General features: G+C 24.4%; 2 protein-coding genes across 2 annotated transcripts; one reads left to right on the forward strand and one right to left on the reverse strand.

The window, feature by feature from the left end:
* Positions 1-10677: 10677 nt before the first annotated feature.
* Positions 10678-17323, forward strand: LOC134836936 (alkaline phosphatase-like). The gene is made up of 3 exons (XM_063852223.1): positions 10678-11182; positions 14662-15490; positions 16659-17323. Exons 1-3 carry the CDS (start codon positions 10853-10855, stop codon positions 17279-17281), a joined length of 1782 nt encoding a protein of 593 aa, XP_063708293.1. The 5' UTR covers positions 10678-10852; the 3' UTR covers positions 17282-17323.
* Positions 17324-17904: 581 nt separating this feature from the next.
* Positions 17905-21953, reverse strand: LOC134827175 (L-threonine 3-dehydrogenase, mitochondrial). The gene is made up of 6 exons (XM_063839745.1): positions 21771-21953; positions 20944-21320; positions 19875-20022; positions 18364-18469; positions 18116-18276; positions 17905-18059 (listed from the first exon to the last, which is right to left on the reverse strand). Exons 1-6 carry the CDS (start codon positions 21913-21915, stop codon positions 17917-17919), a joined length of 1080 nt encoding a protein of 359 aa, XP_063695815.1. The 5' UTR covers positions 21916-21953; the 3' UTR covers positions 17905-17916.
* Between the last annotated feature and the right edge of the window lie 1629 nt (positions 21954-23582).

Genomic DNA, 23582 nt, shown 5'->3' on the forward strand with positions numbered 1-23582 from the left:
TTTTAATACTTAAATTTTGATAAGTTTTTCATGAAATTTTTTTGAGTAAATTAAATTTTTCCAAAAATCCTTTTAACAGATTTCTCATAAAATTTCATTCACTTATCGATTTCACATTTGAAAGTTAAACTTTTTTCATTGTTTCCGATTTTAACTTCTCAAATCGCTTTCAAATAGATAAATTCTTCACAAAAATAAAATATATAAATTACTGCAATAATGATCATAATGAGAGCTCACAGTAGGCCATTTATTACCGGAATTACCGGAGAAAGGAGAAAAATCTAAAAATTTTTAAGTAAATTGTAAATATTTATGTCAACAAATCCGCAGGAGGTCAAAAGTTGTAATTTTTACATCAACCCTATGTATGTGATAATTATTGTCCTTTACATTATAGTTTCGCACCAAACTGGACAATGAGAAATTATTTCCCTTAAATTACGAAAATTTGCATCATATTTGCAGTTAATGTGGGCAAAAATTCCGTTCTCACCAAAAATTTGTCGACAAAATATTTCGGAGGGAGATTCAAGAAATTATTTCGCAGTGCATCTTGTGTGGCATTTCTTGCACATTTAAAAATTTTATAAAAACGTCTTTTATTCCCTTATCAAAATTTATGTCATATTAACCACAAATATAGTCAAAAAGTAACATCATAAAGTGTCAGAGTTGCAAAAAAAAAAATTAATACAGGTACGAAAAAATTTTATTTCTTAATAATAAAAATTTCTTTTGGAGGTTGACATCTCTCACATGGGGAGAAAAATGCGTCTTTTATACTTTTTATTGAAAAAAAAGTTGCAACAACGAAAGTCTTTTGAATGAATTGAAGGAAGAAATTGAATTAAATTGATATAAAATAATTTTCTATTCTTAATTTTTTTTGTAAGGAGAAAGAAAAGGCTTTCAAGTTGACAATTTCAATAATGGACCAAAATTGGCTATAAATTTAATTCAATTTCAATCGACAATGAATTAAAAGTTTTTTTTTTCTTTATTTTTTGATAAAAGTCATAATGGGAGAAAGATCGCCTTCTAAGAATCATTTACGTGCCTTTATCTATACATGGATCGTTGCAAGTTTTGGCACCATACTGTCTGGCAGTTTTGTGTTTGTTGTCTCGAGAATCGTAGAATGGAAAGGAGAAAAAAAGCAAAATAATGACAAACAAAAAGGAATTGAATGTTCAACAGCTGTTTCTTGAGAGGTATGTATTGTTTGGCGATCGTTAATTTTTGACAAAAATCGCCTATTTTTACGCGTTTTTGTCATTTAAAAATTATTTTTAAATAAAATTTATTTTATTAAAATTTTAAAAAAATATTTTTAAAAATTATTAATTAATTTATTTAATAAAAAATTTATTAAAATTTTAAAAAGTTTTTAAAATTAATAAAGTTTAATATTTGACTTAATTAAAAAATATTTTTTTAAATAACATTTTAACATTTAATTTTTTTTATTTAAAATATTTTGCAAAAAAAATTAATTTAATAATAAATATTTTTTTAGATTTTAAAAATAATTTATTATTTTTTTTTTATAATTTTTTTAATGGAAATTTAATTTTGAATTTCTTTTAAATTTTTCAAATATTAAAAAATTTAAAAATTTGAAAAAAATATTAAATATTTATTTATTAAATTTTAATGCAAATTTAATTAAGCCTTATATTTTATTAAATTAAAAAATAAAAATTTTAATATTTAATTTATTTTTTTAATTAATTTTTTTACTCTTTTTTATTATTTTAATATAAATATTTTATTTTTTTTTATAATGAAATAAATAACTTACATGAAATTTAATTAAGAAATTCTTGAAGACTTAATGTGTATTTTTTAAAGAAATTTTATTTTAAACTAAAAAAGTTTTTAAATAATTTATAAATAAATAATTTTAATTAAAAAATTAAAATTAATTTTAACATTTTTTAAAATTGATATTTTATTATTTAATTTATTTATTTTACTTTATTTTTAATTCTTTCAACTTTTTTAATTGAAATTTAATTGAGATTTTTTTTTAATTTTTTAAAAATGTAAAATATTTATTTAAAAAAAAAATTCAATCAAAAAAGGCGCTAAATTAAATATTATTTTTTTTATTTTCAGTCAAAGAAAAAAATCCTCACTTAAAAAACAATTAATCTCCAATCCAATTCAAATCAATATCTGTCAACAAACATTCGAGCAGCTGAACTTCTCGAACACATCTTGACTGTCCTTCACTTTATGAATGACACAAATAATTGCCAATCATTCAATTTACAATTATTATTATCAAATATTACAAAAAAAAACAGGAACTCAAAAAAGAAAAAAAAGCAAATCGTGACCACTTCTCCTGAAGTGCTGATCCTTCAATGGACATTCGTCGCAACAATACCCGATCATTGATTCTTGGTAAACTCCGCACAGAAAAAAAATATTTGGCAAATCCCTTAATCCGTATCGTGTGTATTTGACATTGTGCGCAAATTAAATTACATCTATTTCAGTGCTTGAATAAACAAACAAAATGTCCCGAAAAATAAATTGAACGTAAAATTTTTAAGTAGCTTGCTGCATGCAAAAAAAAAAATCGGAGAAAGAAGAATAAAAAGGTAACAACAACAGGATTAAGTACTTATTGTGCCGAACGAGAAGCATTCAGGCGATGAAAGGAAGGTGTTTTAAATATACAAGTAGGACAAATAATAATAAACAAAAAAGTTTCATTCAAATTTAAAATTTTCTAAAATGCGGCTTTTTTTTTGAATGAAACGAAAAAAAAAAGTTTTGAATGAATGAAAGGACTTCAAAGGTGTTACTTGTTAATCGAAAAGTGAGTGAACACATTTGAAGATTACATCTTTAATCCTGTCGTAGATCAGTATCAAGTAAGTTTAGTGTAAAAAAGTGTTCATTCAAGTTTTTTCTTTCTTTTTTCAGGTCCAGTGATGAAGAGAAAGTCCAACTTACAACTTTAATCGGATTTGAGTGATTATTAAAATTTTATTGAAATTTTTTGAATTGAAGAAAGGAAATTTTTCAAGTGAATTTTATGAAATATGGGAAGATCGAAGGCGGTAAGTGTTATAATTTATCCGTTTAAATTATTTTGAGGGCCGTCGTTAGTCGATTAAGTTATTAAAAAAATTAGAAAGTCTTTTAATGATGTTTTCAGGACAATGAATGACTTAATAGGATGGAACACTTGCGTAAGTATCTTCATGAAAATTTTTAAAAATAAAAATTGATATTTTTTTTTACTTTTTCAGAAGAAGAAAGCTTTAATGTAACGAAAAAACGATAGAAAAAATTTTTATTTTCAGTTTCAATTTTTTGGCAGTTTTGAGTTATAAAATGATTAAAAATGATAAATTAGAGCCCTCTGACAAATTTTTATCCATTTGGAGCAAAATTTGACAAAAATTGCTTTGACACAGTTTTTGACACAGTTTTTCTCTTGATTTAGTTTTTAAAACAAAACTGTGTCAAAGAAAAATTTTTTTTTCAGTTTCAATTTTTTAGCAGTTTTAAGTTATAAAATGATTAAAAATGATAAATTAGAGCCTTCTGACAAATTTTTATCCATTTGGAGCAAAATTTGACAAAAATTGCTTTGACACAGTTTTTGACACAGTTTTTGATACAGTTTTTCTCTTGATTTAGTTTTTAAAACAAAACTGTGTCAAAGAAAAAATTTTTTTCAGTTTCAATTTTTTAGCAGTTTTAAGTTACAAAATGATTAAAAATGATAAATTAGAGCCCTCTGACAAATTTTTATCCATTTGGAGCAAAATTTGACAAAAATTGCTTTGACACAGTTTTTGACACAGTTTTTCTCTTGATTTAGTTTTTAAAACAAAACTGTGTCAAAGAAAAATTTTTTTTTCAGTTTCAATTTTTTAGCAGTTTTAAGTTATAAAATGATTAAAAATGATAAATTAGAGCCTTCTGACAAATTTTTATCCATTTGGAGCAAAATTTGACAAAAATTGCTTTGACACAGTTTTTGACACAGTTTTTGATACAGTTTTTCTCTTGATTTAGTTTTTAAAACAAAACTGTGTCAAAGAAAAAATTTTTTTCAGTTTCAATTTTTTAGCAGTTTTAAGTTATAAAATGATTAAAAATGATAAATTAGAGCCTTCTGACAAATTTTTATCCATTTGGAGCAAAATTTGACAAAAATTGCTTTGATATAGTTTTTGACACAGTTTTTGACACAGTTTTTTTGCTCTTGATTTAGTTTTTAAAACAAAACTGTGTCAAAGAAAAAATTTTTTTCAGTTTCAATTTTTTAGCAGTTTTAAGTTATAAAATGATTAAAAATGATAAATTAGAGCCTTCTGACAAATTTTTATCCATTTGGAGCAAAATTTGACAAAAATTGCTTTGACACAGTTTTTGACACAGTTTTTCTCTTGATTTAGTTTTTAAAACAAAACTGTGTCAAAGAAAAATTTTTTTTTCAGTTTCAATTTTTTAGCAGTTTTAAGTTATAAAATGATTAAAAATGATAAATTAGAGCCCTCTGACAAATTTTTATCCATTTGGAGCAAAATTTGACAAAAATTGCTTTGACACAGTTTTTGACTCAGTTTTTTTGCTCTTGATTTAGTTTTCAAAACAAAACTATGTCAAAGGAAAATTTTTTTTCAGTTTCAATTTTTTGGCAGTTTTGAGTAAGAAAATGATTAAAAATGATAAATTAGAGCCCTCTGACAAATTTTTATCCATTTGGGGCAAAATTTGACAAAAATTGCTTTGACACAGTTTTTGACACAGTTTTTGACACAGTTTTTCTCTTGATTTAGTTTTTAAAACAAAACTGTGTCAAAGAAAAAATTTTTTTCAGTTTCAATTTTTTAGCAGTTTTAAGTTATAAAATGATTAAAAATGATAAATTAGAGCCTTCTGACAAATTTTTATCCATTTGGAGCAAAATTTGACAAAAATTGCTTTGACACAGTTTTTGACACAGTTTTTCTCTTGATTTAGTTTTTAAAACAAAACTGTGTCAAAGAAAAAATTTTTTTCAGTTTCAATTTTTAAGCAGTTTTAAGTTATAAAATGATTAAAAATGATAAATTAGAGCCTTCTGACAAATTTTTATCCATTTGGAGCAAAATTTGACAAAAATTGCTTTGACACAGTTTTTGACACAGTTTTTCTCTTGATTTAGTTTTTAAAACAAAACTGTGTCAAAGAAAAATTTTTTTTTCAGTTTCAATTTTTTAGCAGTTTTAAGTTATAAAATGATTAAAAATGATAAATTAGAGCCCTCTGACAAATTTTTATCCATTTGGAGCAAAATTTGACAAAAATTGCTTTGACACAGTTTTTGACTCAGTTTTTTTGCTCTTGATTTAGTTTTCAAAACAAAACTATGTCAAAGGAAAATTTTTTTTCAGTTTCAATTTTTTGGCAGTTTTGAGTAAGAAAATGATTAAAAATGATAAATTAGAGCCCTCTGACAAATTTTTATCCATTTGGGGCAAGATTTGACAAAAATTGCTTTGACACAGTTTTTTTGCTCTTGATTTAGTTTTTAAAACAAAACTGTGTCAAAGAAAAAATTTTTTTTCAGTTTCATTTTTTTGGCAGTTTTGAGTTATAAAATGATTAAAAATGATAAATTAGAGCCCTCTGACAAATTTTTATCCATTTGGAGCAAAATTTGACAAAAATTGCTTTGACATAAAATTTTTTTTTTTATTTAAATATTTTAAACTTTAAATTTGTTAATTTTTTTTTAAATAATTTAAATTTATTTACTTAAATAAAGTAAAAAAAATTATTTTATAAATTGAAAAAAAAATATATATTTCCTAAATAATTTATTTCAAAAAATTTATCACAATACCATCAATTCAATTACCTAAAAGTCAAAAAAATAAAATTCGCTCTGCCACTTAAATCTTGTTTAAAATTCACTTTTGATTTCGTTCCATTTGATGAAACCAAACAATGAACCCCTCTCTGAACGAAAAAGAGCGAAACCATTAATCACGAAAGTGCATCTTTGTTGCACTCTCCGCAAGAGATTTACAACATCAACAAAAGGTGTTGAAATCTCTTTAACGGATCAACATTATTCGTGCAAACTATCCCGTCCTTCCTTTTTACCTTTTGAAAATCCTCCGTTCGTACCTTTTTTTTGCCGTGACATCATTAATACACGTTCGGTGTGCTTTTATGCGGTTGCCGATTAAGTTATTAAACATCTTCTTCAGTGCGAACCATCTTTTTATTTTTTCACATTTCATTAATTTCGGATAATGGAGGATGGAACGATGGATGGACAAACAATGCAACATATTTTTTCTGAAGGTTTTTTGGCAAAAGGGACTCTTGAAATGCGCTTCAATAAAGTCGTTCAAGTGGTTATTAATCCTTTTCACACATTTTTTGTCCTTTTGAGAGGAATCGGGTCGCTTTAAAGAAAATTGATAACAATAAATTAAAGCGTAAAGTCATTTTTATTTAATTTTATTACGAGTTTTTTTTTTCATTGAGAAACCACAAAGAATAGAAAGGGAACTGCAATGTCCCATAAAAATAAAGAGAAGTGTATGAAAAAAGGATCAATTTGTAGTTCAAAAGCCGAATCGTAAAAAACCGAACAAAATTAATTAGCAACGATCCTTTTATTAAAAGTCTATTAAAAATTACTTTTCTACCTAAGCACTCGAGAGATGCGATTTAAAAGGCATATAAATGATTTTGAATGAAAAATTTTGTCAATGAATGTCTTAATTATTGTGCGTTTCTAATGAATTTTATTGAAACTTATGGATTCGATTTTTTTTATTGAAAAAGAAAAATTTATTAATGACCTTTAGAGATACGACAGACAGAGAGACTCCGAAAATCTTTCAATTGACCGATTCAAATTTTATGGATTTTCGGAGAAATCTGGTAGAAATTCTCGGAATAAAAAATCCAATAAACCCTTTTCTGAAATTGACATGTTAATTGATCACCTGGATGTGTTTGGTTAATTTTCGTTGTCGACAATTGTTGTGTTTGAACAACATTTCAGACAAATTATGATGCATCAGTTATGGAAATGAAAAGGGTTGAAATGGGTCTCGTGGTACTGATCGATCAATATTTGTCTCATTTTGAGTCAGAAAAAGAGCTTCTGTTTGATTTTTTCATATTCAATTATTTTTTTTAAATAAATTATTTGAAGGTTTATAAAGAAAAAAAATTATAAATTAAAAAAATTAAAGAAAAAATAAATTAAAAATATTTGATCGAAAATTTAAAAAAAATAATTAAAAAAATTCATTAAATTAATTTTTATTTTTTAACAAAATTATAAATTTTTCCGAAAGATTAAAATACATAATTAAATATAAAAAAATCATCTTTTCAACACAACTTTAAAAAAAAATTAAAAATACCTAAAATAAATAAATAAAAAAATATTGATTAAAAAAAATTATTTTTAAAAATTTTATAATAAATTTTAATTAAAATGAATAAAACAAAAATTATAAAAAAAATGTTAAAAAATAATTAAAATAAAATTAATTAATTAAGAATTAATAATTTTTTTACTGAATTCAATTTAAATAAATTAAAGAATTTTTTTATCCAATATTTGAAAATAATTGAAATTAAAAAATAATTAATTAAAAACAAAATGTTTTTATTTTAACGTTTGTAATTATTTTTAATTATAAATAATTTTCTAAAAAAAATAAATTTTCATTAAATTTAATTCACTAAAAAAATATATAATTTTTTATTTAAATAATATTTTTTTAATTAATTTATTTTAAATAATTTTTGTATAATTTATTAATTTTTTAAATCAAAATTTAAAAAATTTTGAAAAAATAAGAATTTCAAATATTTTATTTATTTTTAAATTAATTAATTAAATCGAAAAAATTATCTTAACACATCAAAAATAATTTCTTCAACGCGACTTTTTCAAAAAAAAAAAAACTATAAAAAGTCAAAAATTCTAAAATTAATCAAACAAAAATCATCCAAACCCACTTTCGCTCACTTCTTTTCATTTTTTCAGGTAAATCACGCGTTCGCACCTTTTCTTTTTAAATTTCAATGACAATAAACCTCCTCAATAACCATCTTCAATATCTTTCAGGTGTTCTAAAAATCGATGCACGTTCCATTAATGCATTCATATTTTCTTTATTCACCGTTTAAACGGCTTCTATAAGTTTTTTTTCTCTTTTATCTTGAAGAACATCTGCGGCTTTTATCTCGCGCGCGTTGAATGTCACACCGTTTTCTATTATTTCTTGAATTTCATCCCAAAAACCCGACCTTTTATTTAATTTGCTACCTTTAACGTCTCTAATTTCTATTAATTTTTACAAAAAAACGTTGATTGACAAAAAAAAAATTTTTTTTAATTGAAACTAATTTTTTGATATAAAAAAAATTTTGAAGAATGCGATTCTCCGAAAGAACAGAAAAAAACATAAAAATTCATATTGTTGCACTTTTTTGATACAATTTCATGCCGTTCATTGTCCTTTTTTTGTGATATTGGATGATGATGCATCATCATTTGATCTTCCCTTCGTTCTTTTGTCACAAATGAAGTGTCATAAAAATAAATGATTCCAACCACAAAATATTGGTGACTTATTTTTTTTTGTCCCTGCCCAGTTTTCGTCGCATTTGAGTGAAAAAGTTGGAAGTGTGTGTGATTTATCAAAATTTATATAAATTGATATTGATTTTTATTGTAATCGTGCATTAAAAATATAAAAGGGGTCACACTTTCGCTCTTTTCATGAGATTTCTTTGTGGCATTTTTTGACGTTTCCGGGGACGAGTGAAAAAGCAATTTTTAAGCCACGCGTCGAGTTTACTTCCGTTAGCCATTTTTATTTTTTTTCATGCAAATTTGACATTTTTCGTTCGACAAAAAATAAAGTACTGAGTTGTTAGGAAAAAAATGATAAAATTTAGGTTTTTATCTTTTTTCCGCCTTCTGATAACAAATTTTATTGTAATTATCTCGGATTGTCGGTAACCAGAAATAACGTCATTAATGAGTAATTATCAGTAATTTAAGATAAGAAGTTGCGACAAAGTAAGTGCTGATGTTCTTGAACCACTTTACGGGACAGACAAGTAAATGTTTGACTGACAAAAAGTGACGTTTTTACGATTTGTTATCTTTCATTAATTTTTTTTCATGTAATTTTGTCATTTTTGTAATAATTTTTAAATTTTATTTTTTTTTAATTATTTTTTTTATCATTGTTAAATATTTTAATTATTTATCGTTAATAAAATAATTAAAAAAACAAATGTTGTTAAAATTTTAAAATATTTTTTTTTACATTATTTTAACATTTTTTTAAATTTTGATGAGAAAATAATAAATTAATTAAAATTTAAAATTATTTTTCAAAATTTATTTTATAATTTTTTTTAATGAATTAATTAAAATTATTAAAATTTTAATTTAAAATAAAATTAAATTTTAATTATAAATTTTAATGAATTATTTTATAAATTTTAAAATATTTTTTTTTATTTAAATTATTTTACTGAATTTAATTTTTTTTTATTTCATTTATTTTTTTTTTAAAATTTTAATTAATTTTTTTTTTAATTTAAAAATTTTAAAAAAATAATTAGAATTAAAATTATTCAAAAAAAAAAAGGAAAAACAATAAAATAAATATAAAATATTTTGGAAAGTTAAATATTAAAAAAATAATATAGAAAAAATATCTGAAAAATCAATATTTAATTTAAAACAATTTAATTCAATATAAATTTTAATTTTCTTAAGTTAATTAAAACATTTTTAAATTTTGAAATTTTATTTTTTTTTTTTTAAAAATTTTATTTATTTTTTATTATTTTTTTAATTTTAAAATTAATAAATATTAAAATTTATTAAATAAAAAAATAAAATTTAAAAAAAATCTCGCCAAATTTCAAATCTAATTATTTTTTTTTTTTTATCAAAAATCCATTTATTGCTCATTGATAATCTCTATAGGTTCAAGGCAATTCAAAGAACATTAAATAATTTTTAAATGTTTTGATAGGATTGTTTTCTTAATGACCTTGTGATTTTTTTTAACAATCTGATAATAATTTTATTAATCGACAGCTGTTTATTTTTAATATTTATTTTTTATTTATAAACTAATGCAATCACCTCCTACTCATTTACGATCGCTATAAAAAAATTACAAAACTTCTACAGAATTTCAAACAATAAAAAAAATAACAAAAAAACGTGCAAGAAATTTTCTTTATATAAATAAATCTGTCTTTGTCACATCATCTCATTATGGACCAGTTAATTTATTTTTCGTTACTTGCTTGAATTATGACAGAAAATGTAAAATTTTACATAAGGGCGCCCGGCTTCGTCACAAAAACAATAAAAGAATGAAATCTTTGTCATATTTTTATTTATTTATTTTTGTCGGAGGCAAGCAGCGAACGACTTATGTTGTTTTATTTTTAAATAAAATCGAAAAATTCGCTCTCTGAGTAATTAAAGTGACGTACTACCTGTAACTCTCATGTATGTAGATGAGACATATGTTTCGCTATTTAAAAGTATTGAGAATGTCGCGATTGTGTTTGTAAATTTTGCGCGGCAGCAACTCAACTCAGATATTTATTAGACGCCGTTCGATTAAGACTCGCGTTGCGGTGATTAAAAAAAAACGAAAAAAAATTAAAATTAATAAAATCGCTTCGTGTTCGTTGTTTACACAAAATAATAATAAATATGTTTTGATTTATGAAGAATTATTCATTTTTCTTAATAAATTAAGTGAAAAAGCAGAAAGACGACCTAATTTCTCGTCTCACAAAATAAAAAAAAATCATTATGCGAAATATTTGGCTTGTCACAGTATTTGTCTTATCAAATATCGTCGTGAGATATGGCGGAGGTGCAATGCACGTCGACAGCATGTACGATAAGAATCATTGGGTCAGGGAGAATATTTTTGAGATCAAGAAACGTCTCTCAAACTTGGGCTTATCGTTGGATGCGAAAAATTTGCCGCGTGCGAAAAATGTAATTTTGTTCATTGGAGACGGGATGGGCTTGAATACTCTCACGTCAGCGAGAATTTTAAAAGGACAGAGAAATCATCGATCGGGAGAAATGGAAAAGTTGATATGGGATGAATTTCCATCGATTGCACATGTTAAGGTGAGTTTTTTGTGATTTTTAATTTCTTTTCCATTTCGAATTGTTTTCGTAAATATTTAATTATTTGCTTGGTTTGAATTAATTGGCAAAAATTTTCACGTAAAATTTGAAATTATTTTTTTAAATTTTTATTTTATTTTTTTAGTAAATTTATTTTTTTTTATTTTTTTATATTTTTTTATTTTTTTTTATATTTTTTTATTTTTTTATATTTTTTTTATTTTAATTAATTTTTTAAAAAATTATTTTTTTATTTTCTTTCAAATTTTATTTTTTTTAAATTTAATTTTATTTTAATTAAATTATTTTTTTTAATTTAATTAATTTTTGATTTTTTTTAAATTTTATTTTTATTTAATTTTTTAAACCTTTTATTTTTCAAAATTTTAATTATAAAATATTTTTATTTATTTTAATTTTATTTTTTTAAATTTAATTAATTTTTATTTTTTTTTATTTTCTTTAAAATTTTTAATTATTTTTTAATTTTCAACCACTTTTCGCATTTATCACGAATAAATTCCATCTTTTCCTCTTGTGGTTGTTCTCGTTTAATCCAATCAAGTGTCACGAATTCGTATCGATTGTAACCCGGTTGAGTTATTTCAAAGACGCCTTTTTGCGCTTCTGCTTCGATTTGTCGCCACATTGATGGAAAAGAAGTACTTTCCATGTCAAATTCTATTGGAGGCGATTTTCTTCCGGCTTTTTTCTTGCGTAAACGTTCCTCTTCTCGTTTTTTCTCCAAAAGATAATGATCAAAACCCACAGCATCGATCATATTTTGACATTTTTTATTGAAATCTGGATTTTTCTTGAATCCGCTGAAAAGGGCGTCGTTTGTGGGGTTTTCATCAATTTTGGCAGTTGGATTTTCTTTTAAGAGTAAATAAACGTCTTCGTAGAGTTTGGAAACTTCAGGCGGGTATCCGCTGAGAGTTTGCTTGAAACTCATTCCTTTGTCGTCTTTCTGAATTTTTTTTAATTATTTATTTTAAAAAAAAATTTTTTTAATAAAAATTATTTTATAATTTAATAAAATTTCACTTGATTTTAAACTAATTAAAAAATTATTTAAAAAATTTTATAAATTTTTTTAATTGAAATTTTATTTAAATTAAAAAAAAAATTATTTCGAAAAATGAAAATAAAATTTATGTTATTTTATAAAATAAAAAAAAAATAATAAAAATAATTTTAAATTTTTTTTTTGATTAAAATTAATTCAAAAAAAAAAAAATATTTAAAAAATTAAATAAATTTTTTGAATTTAATTTAACTAAAAAAATTAATTTGATTTTTTTTTGTTAATATTAATTAAATAATTTATTTATTAAAATTAAATTAAAAAATATATTTTTTTAAATTAAATTAAATAAATTAGAAAATTAATTAAAATTATTTTTAAATTAAAATCTAAATTTAAAATAATTAAAAATTAAAATAAATAATTTACCTTTATTTCCGTTTTCGGCTTCGGCTTTGGTCGATATTCCGCCATTTCTTCAAAGGGATCTGATAACTCACTAACATCCGACACCGCATCCTCCCGATCAAAGATATAAGCTTCCTCGGGCGTCAACTCCCTCAAAATACTCAAAACATGATCGACACTCTGTTGACGCTCCGCTGGATTTGAATCCGCTGTGATTTCAATTATCTCATCCATTGACAGTCACTTGTGTGGAATTTGCTTCAATTTTACTACAAAATGCAATTTTTTTCTCTCGCTCCAAAAAGATAAGAAAATTATTTCAAAGTCAAAAACGTTTGGCGATAAAATTACGCGTCGTGCGGTGCTCAAGATGCACAAAAGTGAATTGTTTGTCGATGTAAACAAACAAATTTTATTATTTTATTTGGTTAATACGGTGAATTGGTGCCATAACAACGACGATGCGCATGCATTTTTCTTGTCTTAATTATTCTGCGCGTAAAAAAATGAACGAGCTGTCCTCATTTTTCCAGTTAATCATCGTTGAGATGTAATTAAAGTCATGTTCCCTTCACGAAGACGACGTCAAGTAATTGTCATGTTGTTCTAATTAAACACGACGACGAATGTTCCGCCAATAGAGGAATTTTCATTGCGGTGTTGCGGTAGTCATTCAACGTGAACGAGAATAAAAATTGAAAGTGAGGTGATGCTATTTTCGGAGACATTATTGGCTTTGATCTTTTTTTAATGGCCAAATGGTCTGTAACAATTATTTGTTTAGCGGTGACACGAATAGTTTTTTGTTTTCGGGAAATTTTTTGCATTTTTTTGACACGAACGATTTTGGAGACATTCCAATAGATTTTTTTATTGCGATTTTTTTTGTGTAAATAGGGAAATTCAATTAAAAATTTTAGTTTTCGAACATTTTTCGAAGATTTGAAAGAATTTTTCGAAAATTTGAATTTAGTTATTGTTTTTTTTTTTTTTGAAAATTCGAAGAAGTTTTTGATAAATTTTTTTAAAAATTTCGTTATTTGGACAATTTTTTAAATTTATTTTAGACAAATTTTCGAACATGATACAAATTTTCGAAAATTTGTGAATTGGTTCGAAAAAAAATTTTAATATTTTTAAAAAATTTTCGAAAATATAAATTTTTTATAATAAATTATTAAAAATTTCGAAAATTTGAACAATTTTTACGAATTTTCGAAAAATAAAAATTTCAAAAAGCTTTTGAAAATTTTCGAAAAATTGATTAGAAAATTTTTTTGATAAAATCCAAATTATTAACAAATTTTAAAATTTTTTTTTAAAATTTTTTAATTTAAATATTTAATTTAAATTTTTAAAAATTTCGAATAGGTATTTGAAAATTTCTCAGAAAATTTTTATAATTTACGAAAATTTTTAAAATTAAAAAAAAAAAAAAAATTTCAACGAAAAAATATTTTGAAAAAGCTTTTGACAAATTTTATGATAAAATTTCGAATAAATGAGGAATTTTTACAAATTTTCGAAAATTTTTAAGTATCTTCGAAAATTTTAAATTTCGAAAAAAGCATTTTGATTCAAATTTTCGAAAAATTGAATAATAATTAAAAAATTTTCGAAAATTCGAAAAATGCCTTTTTTTACGAATTTTCGAAAATTTTAAGATTTCTTCAATAAACTTTCAAATATTTGAAAAATTTATTTAAAAAATTGAATTATAATTAATTTTGATATACTTTTGATAATTTTACAAAAAAAAAATAAAAAAAAACCGCAAATTTTTATTTATTTTCATAACATTCGCATTAAATTTTCCTCCCAATGTCGAATAAATTTCCATCTGCCTCATTTTCGAACATTCACAAAAAAAAATCAACAATTCGTGATGTCGTGTTAATACGAATGAGCCAATTTTTCACACAAAAAATAATAAAATATGAAAACAAAACAGATTTTCTGCGGCACACATGACGACAATGTCCAGAAAATCATTTATGAAGTGTGAAAATTAATTTTCTTTTTTTTTTCTTCTGAATATTTTTAGACGTTCACAGCGAACACGATGGTAGGCGAAAGTGCTGCATGCGCAACTGCCATGTTCACAGGTGTCAAAACAAACGCCGAAGTGATCGGGTTCGACGGAAAAATGCAATATAACAATTGCTCGACGTCAAAACCCACGAAGCTTCAGACGATTTTCGATTGGGCCCAAGAAGCTGGCATGAAAACTGGTTTCGTTACAACAACTCGTGTCTCGCATGCGACCCCAGCTGCTCTTTACGCGCACACAAGCAACCGTTATTGGGAAGACGACTCAAAAGTTCCCGTGAATTTCCGCAAAAATTGCAAAGATATCACGCGACAACTTGTCGAAAGTACTCCGGGAAGGAATATTAACGTCATCATGGGCGGCGGATTACGAAGCTGGTTGCCTTTAATGCCTCCCGAGTATAATCAGACATCGCATCGTCGAAGTTCAAAAGAAGGAAAACGATTGGATTCGCGAAATTTGGTTTATGAATGGCTCAAAGACAAGCAACACAAAGGATTCAAAGCGAAATATGTGACGACGCGAAGTGAAATGTTTCAAATTTCAGAAGAAGTTGATTTTTTACTCGGATTGTTCTCGTATTCGCATTTGGAATATCACGCAGATCGAAGTAAAGATGAAGAAACACGGGAGCAGCCGACTTTGTTGGAAATGACAAGACAAGCTTTGGAAGTTTTGAAGTTTAATAGCAGCGGATTTATGTTGGTTGTTGAGTCGGGAAGAATTGATCATGCTCATCATCATAATAATGCGTTTAGAGCGTTAGATGAGACATTGGCGCTTGAAGAAGCTGTTCGAGATGTCATTGAAAATGATTTAATTGGTGAGTTTTTTTTCGTAATTTCAATTTTTCAAATTTTTTTTGAAGTTTTTGATTAAAAATATTTTTGGAAATTTTAAAATTTATTTTAAATTTATAAATTAATTTAATTTTAATTTATTTAAAAAAATTTTTTTTTCATTATTTAAAAATTTTTTTTTTTATTATATAAAAAATAAACTTAATTAATTCAATTTAATTTAAATAAAAATTAATTAATTTTTAATATTGAAAAATAATTGAAAAAACTATTAAATATTTAAAGTCAATAAAAAAAAATTAAATTTAAATTTATTTTTAAAATTTGATTTAAATAAAAATTAAATTAAATAAAAATAAAAATAAATCAAAAACCAAAAATAATAAAAAAAAGTTAGGAAAACAAAATTATTAAAATGTATTAAATTTTTATATTAAAAAAATAGTTGAGGATTTTAAATTAAAATTATTATTTTTTTCTTTAATTAAATTTTTAAAAATTATTTTAATTTAAAATTCTATTATTTTATTATTTTTTTTTATTAATGTAAAAATTTATTTAATTTTAATATTTTTTTCCAAACGATTTTTATTATTTTTGATTTTTTTTCTATTCAATTTCTATTTATTTATTTCTATTTATTTTTTAATAATTTTTTCAAATATTTTTATAACATTAAAAATTATTTTATTTAATTTTAATCATATTAATTATTTATTTTTAAACTTTGTTTTAATACCTACAATTAAATTTATTATTTAATTAAAAAATTGTTTTTTTTTAAATAGATTAAAATTAAATTAATTTTCTTTATAATTTTTATTCTAAATAATTTTTTTTATTAATATTTGGTTTTTTATTTATTATTTTTAAATTAATTTTTAATTATTTTTTTTTTAAATTTTTAGTATTCATCTTTTCAAATATTTTTATAAATGTTTTAAATTATTTTATTTTTAATTGAATAATTTATTTATTTAATTAATTTTTTTTCGTTTTTTTTAATAAATAAAACCACAAATTAACCAAATTATTTAAAAAAATATATTTTTCTTTGAATTAAAAATTTAATTAATTTTATCATTTTTTCTTAAAATAAAAAAGAAAAAAATTTTTAAGTTTAAAATATTTTTTTTAAAATTAAATTTAAATAAAAAAAATTAAATTAATAAATTTTTTTTTCAATTTCAGACCTGAAAGAAACTTTAATTCTCGTGACTGCAGATCACGCAGAAGGAATGATCTTCAGCGGATACAACTCTCCAATTGGCACTGACATCATGGGCGTTGATCGTTCAACATCAGATGTCGACAACAAACACTATCCCGTGCTAACTTACGCTGCGGGTCCCGGACATTACGCGTACGAGCGCAAAAAACATTCGAAAGAAACTTTCCAACCATCCACAATTCCAAAATCGTGGGGAAATCACGGCGGAGAAGATGTCCCGTTATTCGCTGTGGGTCCATTGTCGTCAACTCTCTTCACGGGGACCTTCGACCAAACTTATATTCCGCAAGCAATTTCTTATGCTCTCTGTATTTCAATTCACTCCGATCGCTGTAATCGTCACGATGATCTTTTTTCGGCGTCGTCTGAGGAAGAGGAAGAAACTGTCGAAGAAGAAAATAAAGTTTTTGATATTTACAATTCTCACGTTGAGAGAAAAGAGATGTATGCGTCGCTGTTGCTCGTGAATAACGAAACTGAAGTTGAAATGCAGACCAATGGAACGAGTAACAGCGATTGGAGACCTAGTTGTAGCAATTATTTATTTTTCGTAGCATTTAGTGCGGTTTTTGTTAATTTATAGACTGTTGGAATGAATTTTATGTTGAATAAATTTGTGTTAAGGAGGATTTTTTTATAAAAAAAATTAATTTTTATGCACTTTTTGCTCATTTTACGATTTTAACCGATTCAACGGTCTATTTCAAACCGAAAATTTCAAATTTTTATCAATTTCATTCGTCTTAAATTCCCCCTCATAGTCACTATGGATTTCCTCGTGCAAGTCGTCACGAGCCTCAATTATAACAGCATATAACAGTATCAATTTCGATCGTCTCACTCCGTCACTTGGATTTCCTATGCAATTCAGTCACGAGCCTCAAATTGGTGTTCCGTTAGACCGTTAAATTTAATTATTAAAATTTTTAAATTTAATTTTTTTTTTAAATTTTGTCAATTTTAATTCTTCAATTAATTAATTTTATTAAAATTATTTTTTAAATTTTATTTTCATCAATTTTGTAAGAATTTTTTTTATAAATTCATAAAAAAAAATAATTTTCTATTTTTTTAAAAGAATTTTTAATTAAAAAAAAAAATTTTAAAATTCAAATTTTTTAAATGAAAAGTAAAAATTTTATATTTTTTTAAAAATTATTTTCTTTTATTTATTTCACAATTTTTTTTACAAAAATAATTTTCCCGCCAAAAAAGTGATCACAAGTCGCCATTTTTGTCGATGTAATTCGTCTTCACATCTTTAATCATTCGTTCAACTAATTTCTGTAAATCATATTTGTGTTTCCATCCCCAATCTGCACGAGCTTCTGAATCATCGAAAATTTGAGGCCATGAATCAGCTACAAAAAAATTTTTAAATTAACCTCAAACTTTTCGAAAAATTCTCATTTCTCACCAATTTCTTGTCTCGTATCCGGATTGTAAGTCACGGTAAGTTCTGGAATGTGTTTTGAAATTTCCGTGGCAAGTTCTTCAGGCGTGAATGACATTGCCGTCACGTTGTAGCATCGTCGTTGAAGTTTTTCACTTGGCGCGGTCATGAACTCCAACAGTGATCTATACGAACGAAGAAATTTTTTTAATAATTTTATTTTAAATAATTATCAGGTTGAAAGTTTCGCGCATGGCTAATTAAGTACGCACCGTAAACAATCTTCGATGTACATCATGGGGAGACGAGTGTCGGGTTTCAAGTAACATTGGTATTTGCCGCTGCGTAAGGCGTCGAAGAAAATTGCAACTGCGTAATCTGGAAGGAAATTTAGAGTTTTTAAAAATTATTTCAAATGAAACTAAATTTTTTTGAATAAATAATAAATTAATTAAAATTAATGAAAATCCTAAAAAAAAGTTTTTAAATAATTTTTCAATTAAATTTAATTAATTTTAATTTAAATAATTTTATTTTACAAATTAAAATAAATGATTAATGAAAAAATATATAATTTTATAAATATTAAAAAAAAATAAATGGATTTAAATTATTTTTTTTTTGATAATAAAAAATTAAAAAAATATTTTCAAAATAAAAAAAATTAATGACAACTTAATTAATAATTTAAATTAATTTTTATGAATGTTTTTTATTTTTTTTAATTTTAAATTAAATAATTATTTTAAAAAAATTTAAATGATTTTAATTAATATTTTTGATATTAAGAAAAAAAAAAATTTAAAATTAATGATCTAAAATTAAAAAAAAATATGAAAATTAATTTTAATTATTAATTATTTTTTTTTATTTTAAATAAATTTTTTTTTTAAATTTTTTAAAAAAAAAATTAATTTTAATTAATTTAATTTTTTTTAAAAATATTTATTTTATTTTAAATTTCTATAAATTGTAGAAAAATTCAATTAAATCGCCCTTTCATGGTAATTTTAATTAAAATTTTCGACTTCCGTCTTTACTTCAATTCAAAATATTTCAATTATTATTGTCATCGTATTGCATTGTTTTCGAGTCCATAACACTATTCGTGAATAATTCCTCGGAATGCGGAATTTTAAGCCTTTTTAAATGCAATTTTTGATACAAATTGTTGCCATATCAAAAATTTAAATCAAATTATCAGATTGCATGACAACGAAATTTGTCACTTGATAACAAATGAAATTAAATTGCATAATTTCGATGTAAAAAATTTCATAATAGATCGAGGGCTCGTCAATGTTGGTTTAACAAAATAGAGAAAAATGTTAAAATTTTTAAGTTTTCGTGCAATTTAGGGCAAAACATCAAAAAATTATTTTTTTTTTCACGATTTTTGTAGCAATCACACACGAAAAGATGATTGCAGCGATTCTATTGTTCGTATGCAGTGGCAAAGAAAAGTAAAAGTACATGTGTTCATACGAAAATCTACAAAAAAATCGCAGAAACGAAAAAAATTATGCAAAATTACACATAAACGACGTCCTCGAAACCAATTTTCATGACATATTGTTAACAATTTTTGTTCGTTTTTTTTCCAGAATTGTCGTTGAATGCAAAGTTTAGCAATTCCTGTTTGTCTTGTCACTCAGTAGTCAGTCAAAAAAGACAAAAAAGTGTCATTAGAGCGAGTAATGCGCCATTCTTTCATCGTCTTTTTCGTGCTGCGTGTGACCTTTCATTGTAATTTTTCGCAAAAAAGTAAGAAAAACAAAATTACCTGTTGTGCCGCCGCCTGGCGGATCGCATGAAATTACTCCGGGGAATCGCAAACATCTGAAATCAAGTCCAAATTTGTGATGATAATATTCTCCCATGAGTTCGGCGTGAACTTTTGATACGCCGTAAATTGTGCGGGGACGTTGGATCTGAAAAATATGAAAAAAATTAATGAAAATTATTTGTTCAAAATTTTACGAAAAAAAATTATTTCAAATAATTAATTTATTTTAAAAAAAATAATTAATTAATTTAAAAAAAAATAATTTTCATTTTAATTAAAAAAATTTAAAAAAAATTAATTAAAAAAATTTGAAAATTTTAATGTTTGAATATTTAAAAAAAAAAAGGAAATTTAAAAAAATAAATGTTTTTATCTTTTTTTTAGTAAAATTAAAAATTATCTAATTTTTAATAAAATATACAATTTATTTTTCTTTAAATTTTAAATTATTTTTTTTTTTATGTTTTTAATTTAATTAATAATTAATTTTAATAAAAAGAAGATCGATTTAAAATATTTAATTAAATAATTTTTAAATAAAAAAAATTTAAACCTAATTTAATATCTTTTATTTATTTATTTTTTGTTTCTTTAAAAAAATTATTTAATATTATTTAATAAATATTTGAAAATTTTTTTAATTGATCTTCTTTTTATTAAAATTAAAAATTAATAATTTTTTTAAAAAATAAAAAAATAATTTTTTATTGTCTGAATTTTTTATTGATGATTTTTTTTAAATTTGAGTTTTTTTTTTATTTAAAATATAAATATTTAAACAATTTTTTTTCAATTTAATTTTTTTTTTAAATTTTTTAATTGTTATGAAAATTATTTTTTTTTTAAATAAATTAATTTTTGAAAATTTTAAAAAATTTAATAATTTGAAAATATTTTTTTAATATCTTTTATAAAGTTTTTTGATTTTGAATTTAATTAATTTTTTTTTCTAAATAAGCAAAAATATTTTAAAAATAATTATTTATAATCAAGTTTTTGATGAATGGCATGAAAATAATTTTTTAAAATTTTTTATAACGTAGAAAATTTAATAAAAAATTCTTACCGTAACATTCGGCGTTGGATTTCTCGGCGAATCAGGCCCAAACGCTCCAATAGTCGATGGCACAAAAATCCTCAACTTATACTGTTTCGCCAGTTCAACGACATTATGAACTCCCTCAATGTTCACTCGAACCGCTAACGGTACATTTTGCTCTCCAATCGCACTCAACAACGCCGAAAAATGAATTATCCAATCGACCCGATGATCAACGACAATTTTCTGTAATCCCTTAAAATCCAGAATATCCGCAAAGATGTACGGACCCGCACTGACAATTTCCTCATTCGGCTTGATAATATCCGAAAGTATAACTTGCTCATTTCCGAACGTCTTACGAAGCAACTTGGCGCATTCTGTTCCCAATTGACCCAGTCCGCCTAAATTTGTGAATGAAACGAAAGCGAAACTTGTAAACGAGGTAATTTACTTTAATTAAACGATAAAATACGTCGTACGTAGTAACAAATCTTGAACTTTATAGAATGCGAAGATAAAGTGAATTGGATTACGTAACACAAAATTCGTATCTAAGTCAAATATTGAAGAAAAAGTGAATGATCTCAAATTCTACTGAAATTTGCATAAACAAGTTTTCGACTTGCGGTTTTTGGGTTACTTTTTGGAATGCATTTCCTTGTAGCGGTACTACGAGGCACTTATGCAATGAACTTGATTTGCTACGCGAAGACTGTAGAAACTGCATTGCGGAGAGATTTACGACACCGGTTGACAGGTAAGTACATTTTACGTTTATTAATGAGAGTAAAAGTTGCTCGTTCATCGACTTATCAAAGCAAGCTATGCTTTTGTCTCAAATTTTTCTTTACCTGTTATCAAAATTTTTGGCTTTGAAGTATTTCCGTTTCCCGAATAGAATCTATTTGAGGTTAAACAAACTGCTCCTTGTTGCAAATTTTTCGGCAATTGTCTTCCCAAACCGAACACTGTACTAAAAATTTTTTTACTCAACATTTTTTTGACGAAAACCCGATTTTTGTTTAAGAAAGTGATCTTGTTCGGTCAAGCGATCGTGAATGACTGACTTACAACTTTACCAATTTAACGTATCGTCATTATGTCGTCGTCGTCGTAGATTTTAAATTGAATTAGAAACAAACGTGTTTTTTGATAAGTCGTTATGTACGAGCCACTTTTGATTTTGAAGAGTTTAGATACTTAATTGAGAATTCGTATAGAGACAAGCAGAAAGGAGGCTTGTCATCGATTTTTCGTATGTTGAAGAAAGAAAGAATTTGAAACCAGTTTTGTGATTTTAAATTCAATCTTTTATGATGTGTTTGGGTTATGACACGAGCGATTGTCTCATGTTAGAATAGAATCTAGTTGACCTTGATAACTAAATTTTTGCTAAATCAGAATTTTTTTTAAATTTTTCTTTAAAATCTTTGATGTAAAGTTAGATGATGCAATTTTTTTACAACTTGACGTTTGAAGAAGACATACATTGTTATAACTGCTCTTCAAGTCAACGCTTATGACGACATAAAACTGTACAATTCTTTCTTTTTCCTTTTGTACAAACAATGTCTTTTTCCTCCATCTATTATATTGCACATGATACACGACAACTTCGTCTTCCATTTGGTTACATCTCCGCTGTTTACTATTATTATATTGTAAATACCTCACGCGTCTACAATTTTAATTTTCATGGGCTGGTGCTTCCTTTACAAAATACGATGAAAAAAATTATATACATCTACTTGCGATATAGCACGCTTTTTTACACACTCATTTCATTCAAACAAGGCATTCAGCTCAACGATGAGTACGGAGGAATTGTAACCCACGTGACTATGATGGCACAAAACGTAAACAGAGTTTTCGGGTTATTTTCAGTCTGCATTTTTAGTCGAATATGGCAAAAGTGCCCTGAGGTAAGGAAGGGGATTAATTTGAGGTTTGTTATGGATATTTTTCGGATTAAATAAAAGGTAAGTATAATTTAGCATTTTTAACTTTGAAGATTTGTTAAAGTTAAAAATTTTTTTTAGGTTAAAAAAAAACATTGAAACTTTTTAATTTTAAACATAATTGGCTTTATGAGGAAGATTCAACAAAATTTCATCTTAAAGGTAAGTAGTTGAACATTTACATTGTTAAAATTATTAAAAGCATTTTTTTCAATACAGAGTAGCATACAAGGATTAAATTTTATCTTCTCATTTTACTTATGCGATTAAAAAGCGAAAAAGGTTAGAGCTTGCTATCCAAACCCAGAGCAAATAACTTTGAGTTCGAGAATTGTACAAACTCTCATATTACAGAAAACATGAAACCAATTTTTTAAAAAGGAGCTTCTGGATATTCTAATAATGATGATGCTAAGCATCTGAAGCAATTTATTTACAGCTTCGAACTAAAATGGAAGAAATTAACATAAAGACTTAAAAATGTTTACCATACATCCCGGTTTTTTGTTACAAAGTGCCTTCTTTAAACCATAAGCCATAAATTTATATGAAGCAAATGTAAAGAAGATAGAAGAGGAAGAGTTATCAATGATGGAACAATCTATCGAAAGGTTAGAAGAATTTGCCAAGCTACTGCCTACTATTGTACTACCATTATGAAATGTTTTACGAATATCTTATAACCAACGTCATTTACTGTTTAAA

Source organism: Culicoides brevitarsis, chromosome 1, assembly GCF_036172545.1.
Source record: "Culicoides brevitarsis isolate CSIRO-B50_1 chromosome 1, AGI_CSIRO_Cbre_v1, whole genome shotgun sequence".
Taxonomy (NCBI): domain Eukaryota; kingdom Metazoa; phylum Arthropoda; class Insecta; order Diptera; family Ceratopogonidae; genus Culicoides; species Culicoides brevitarsis.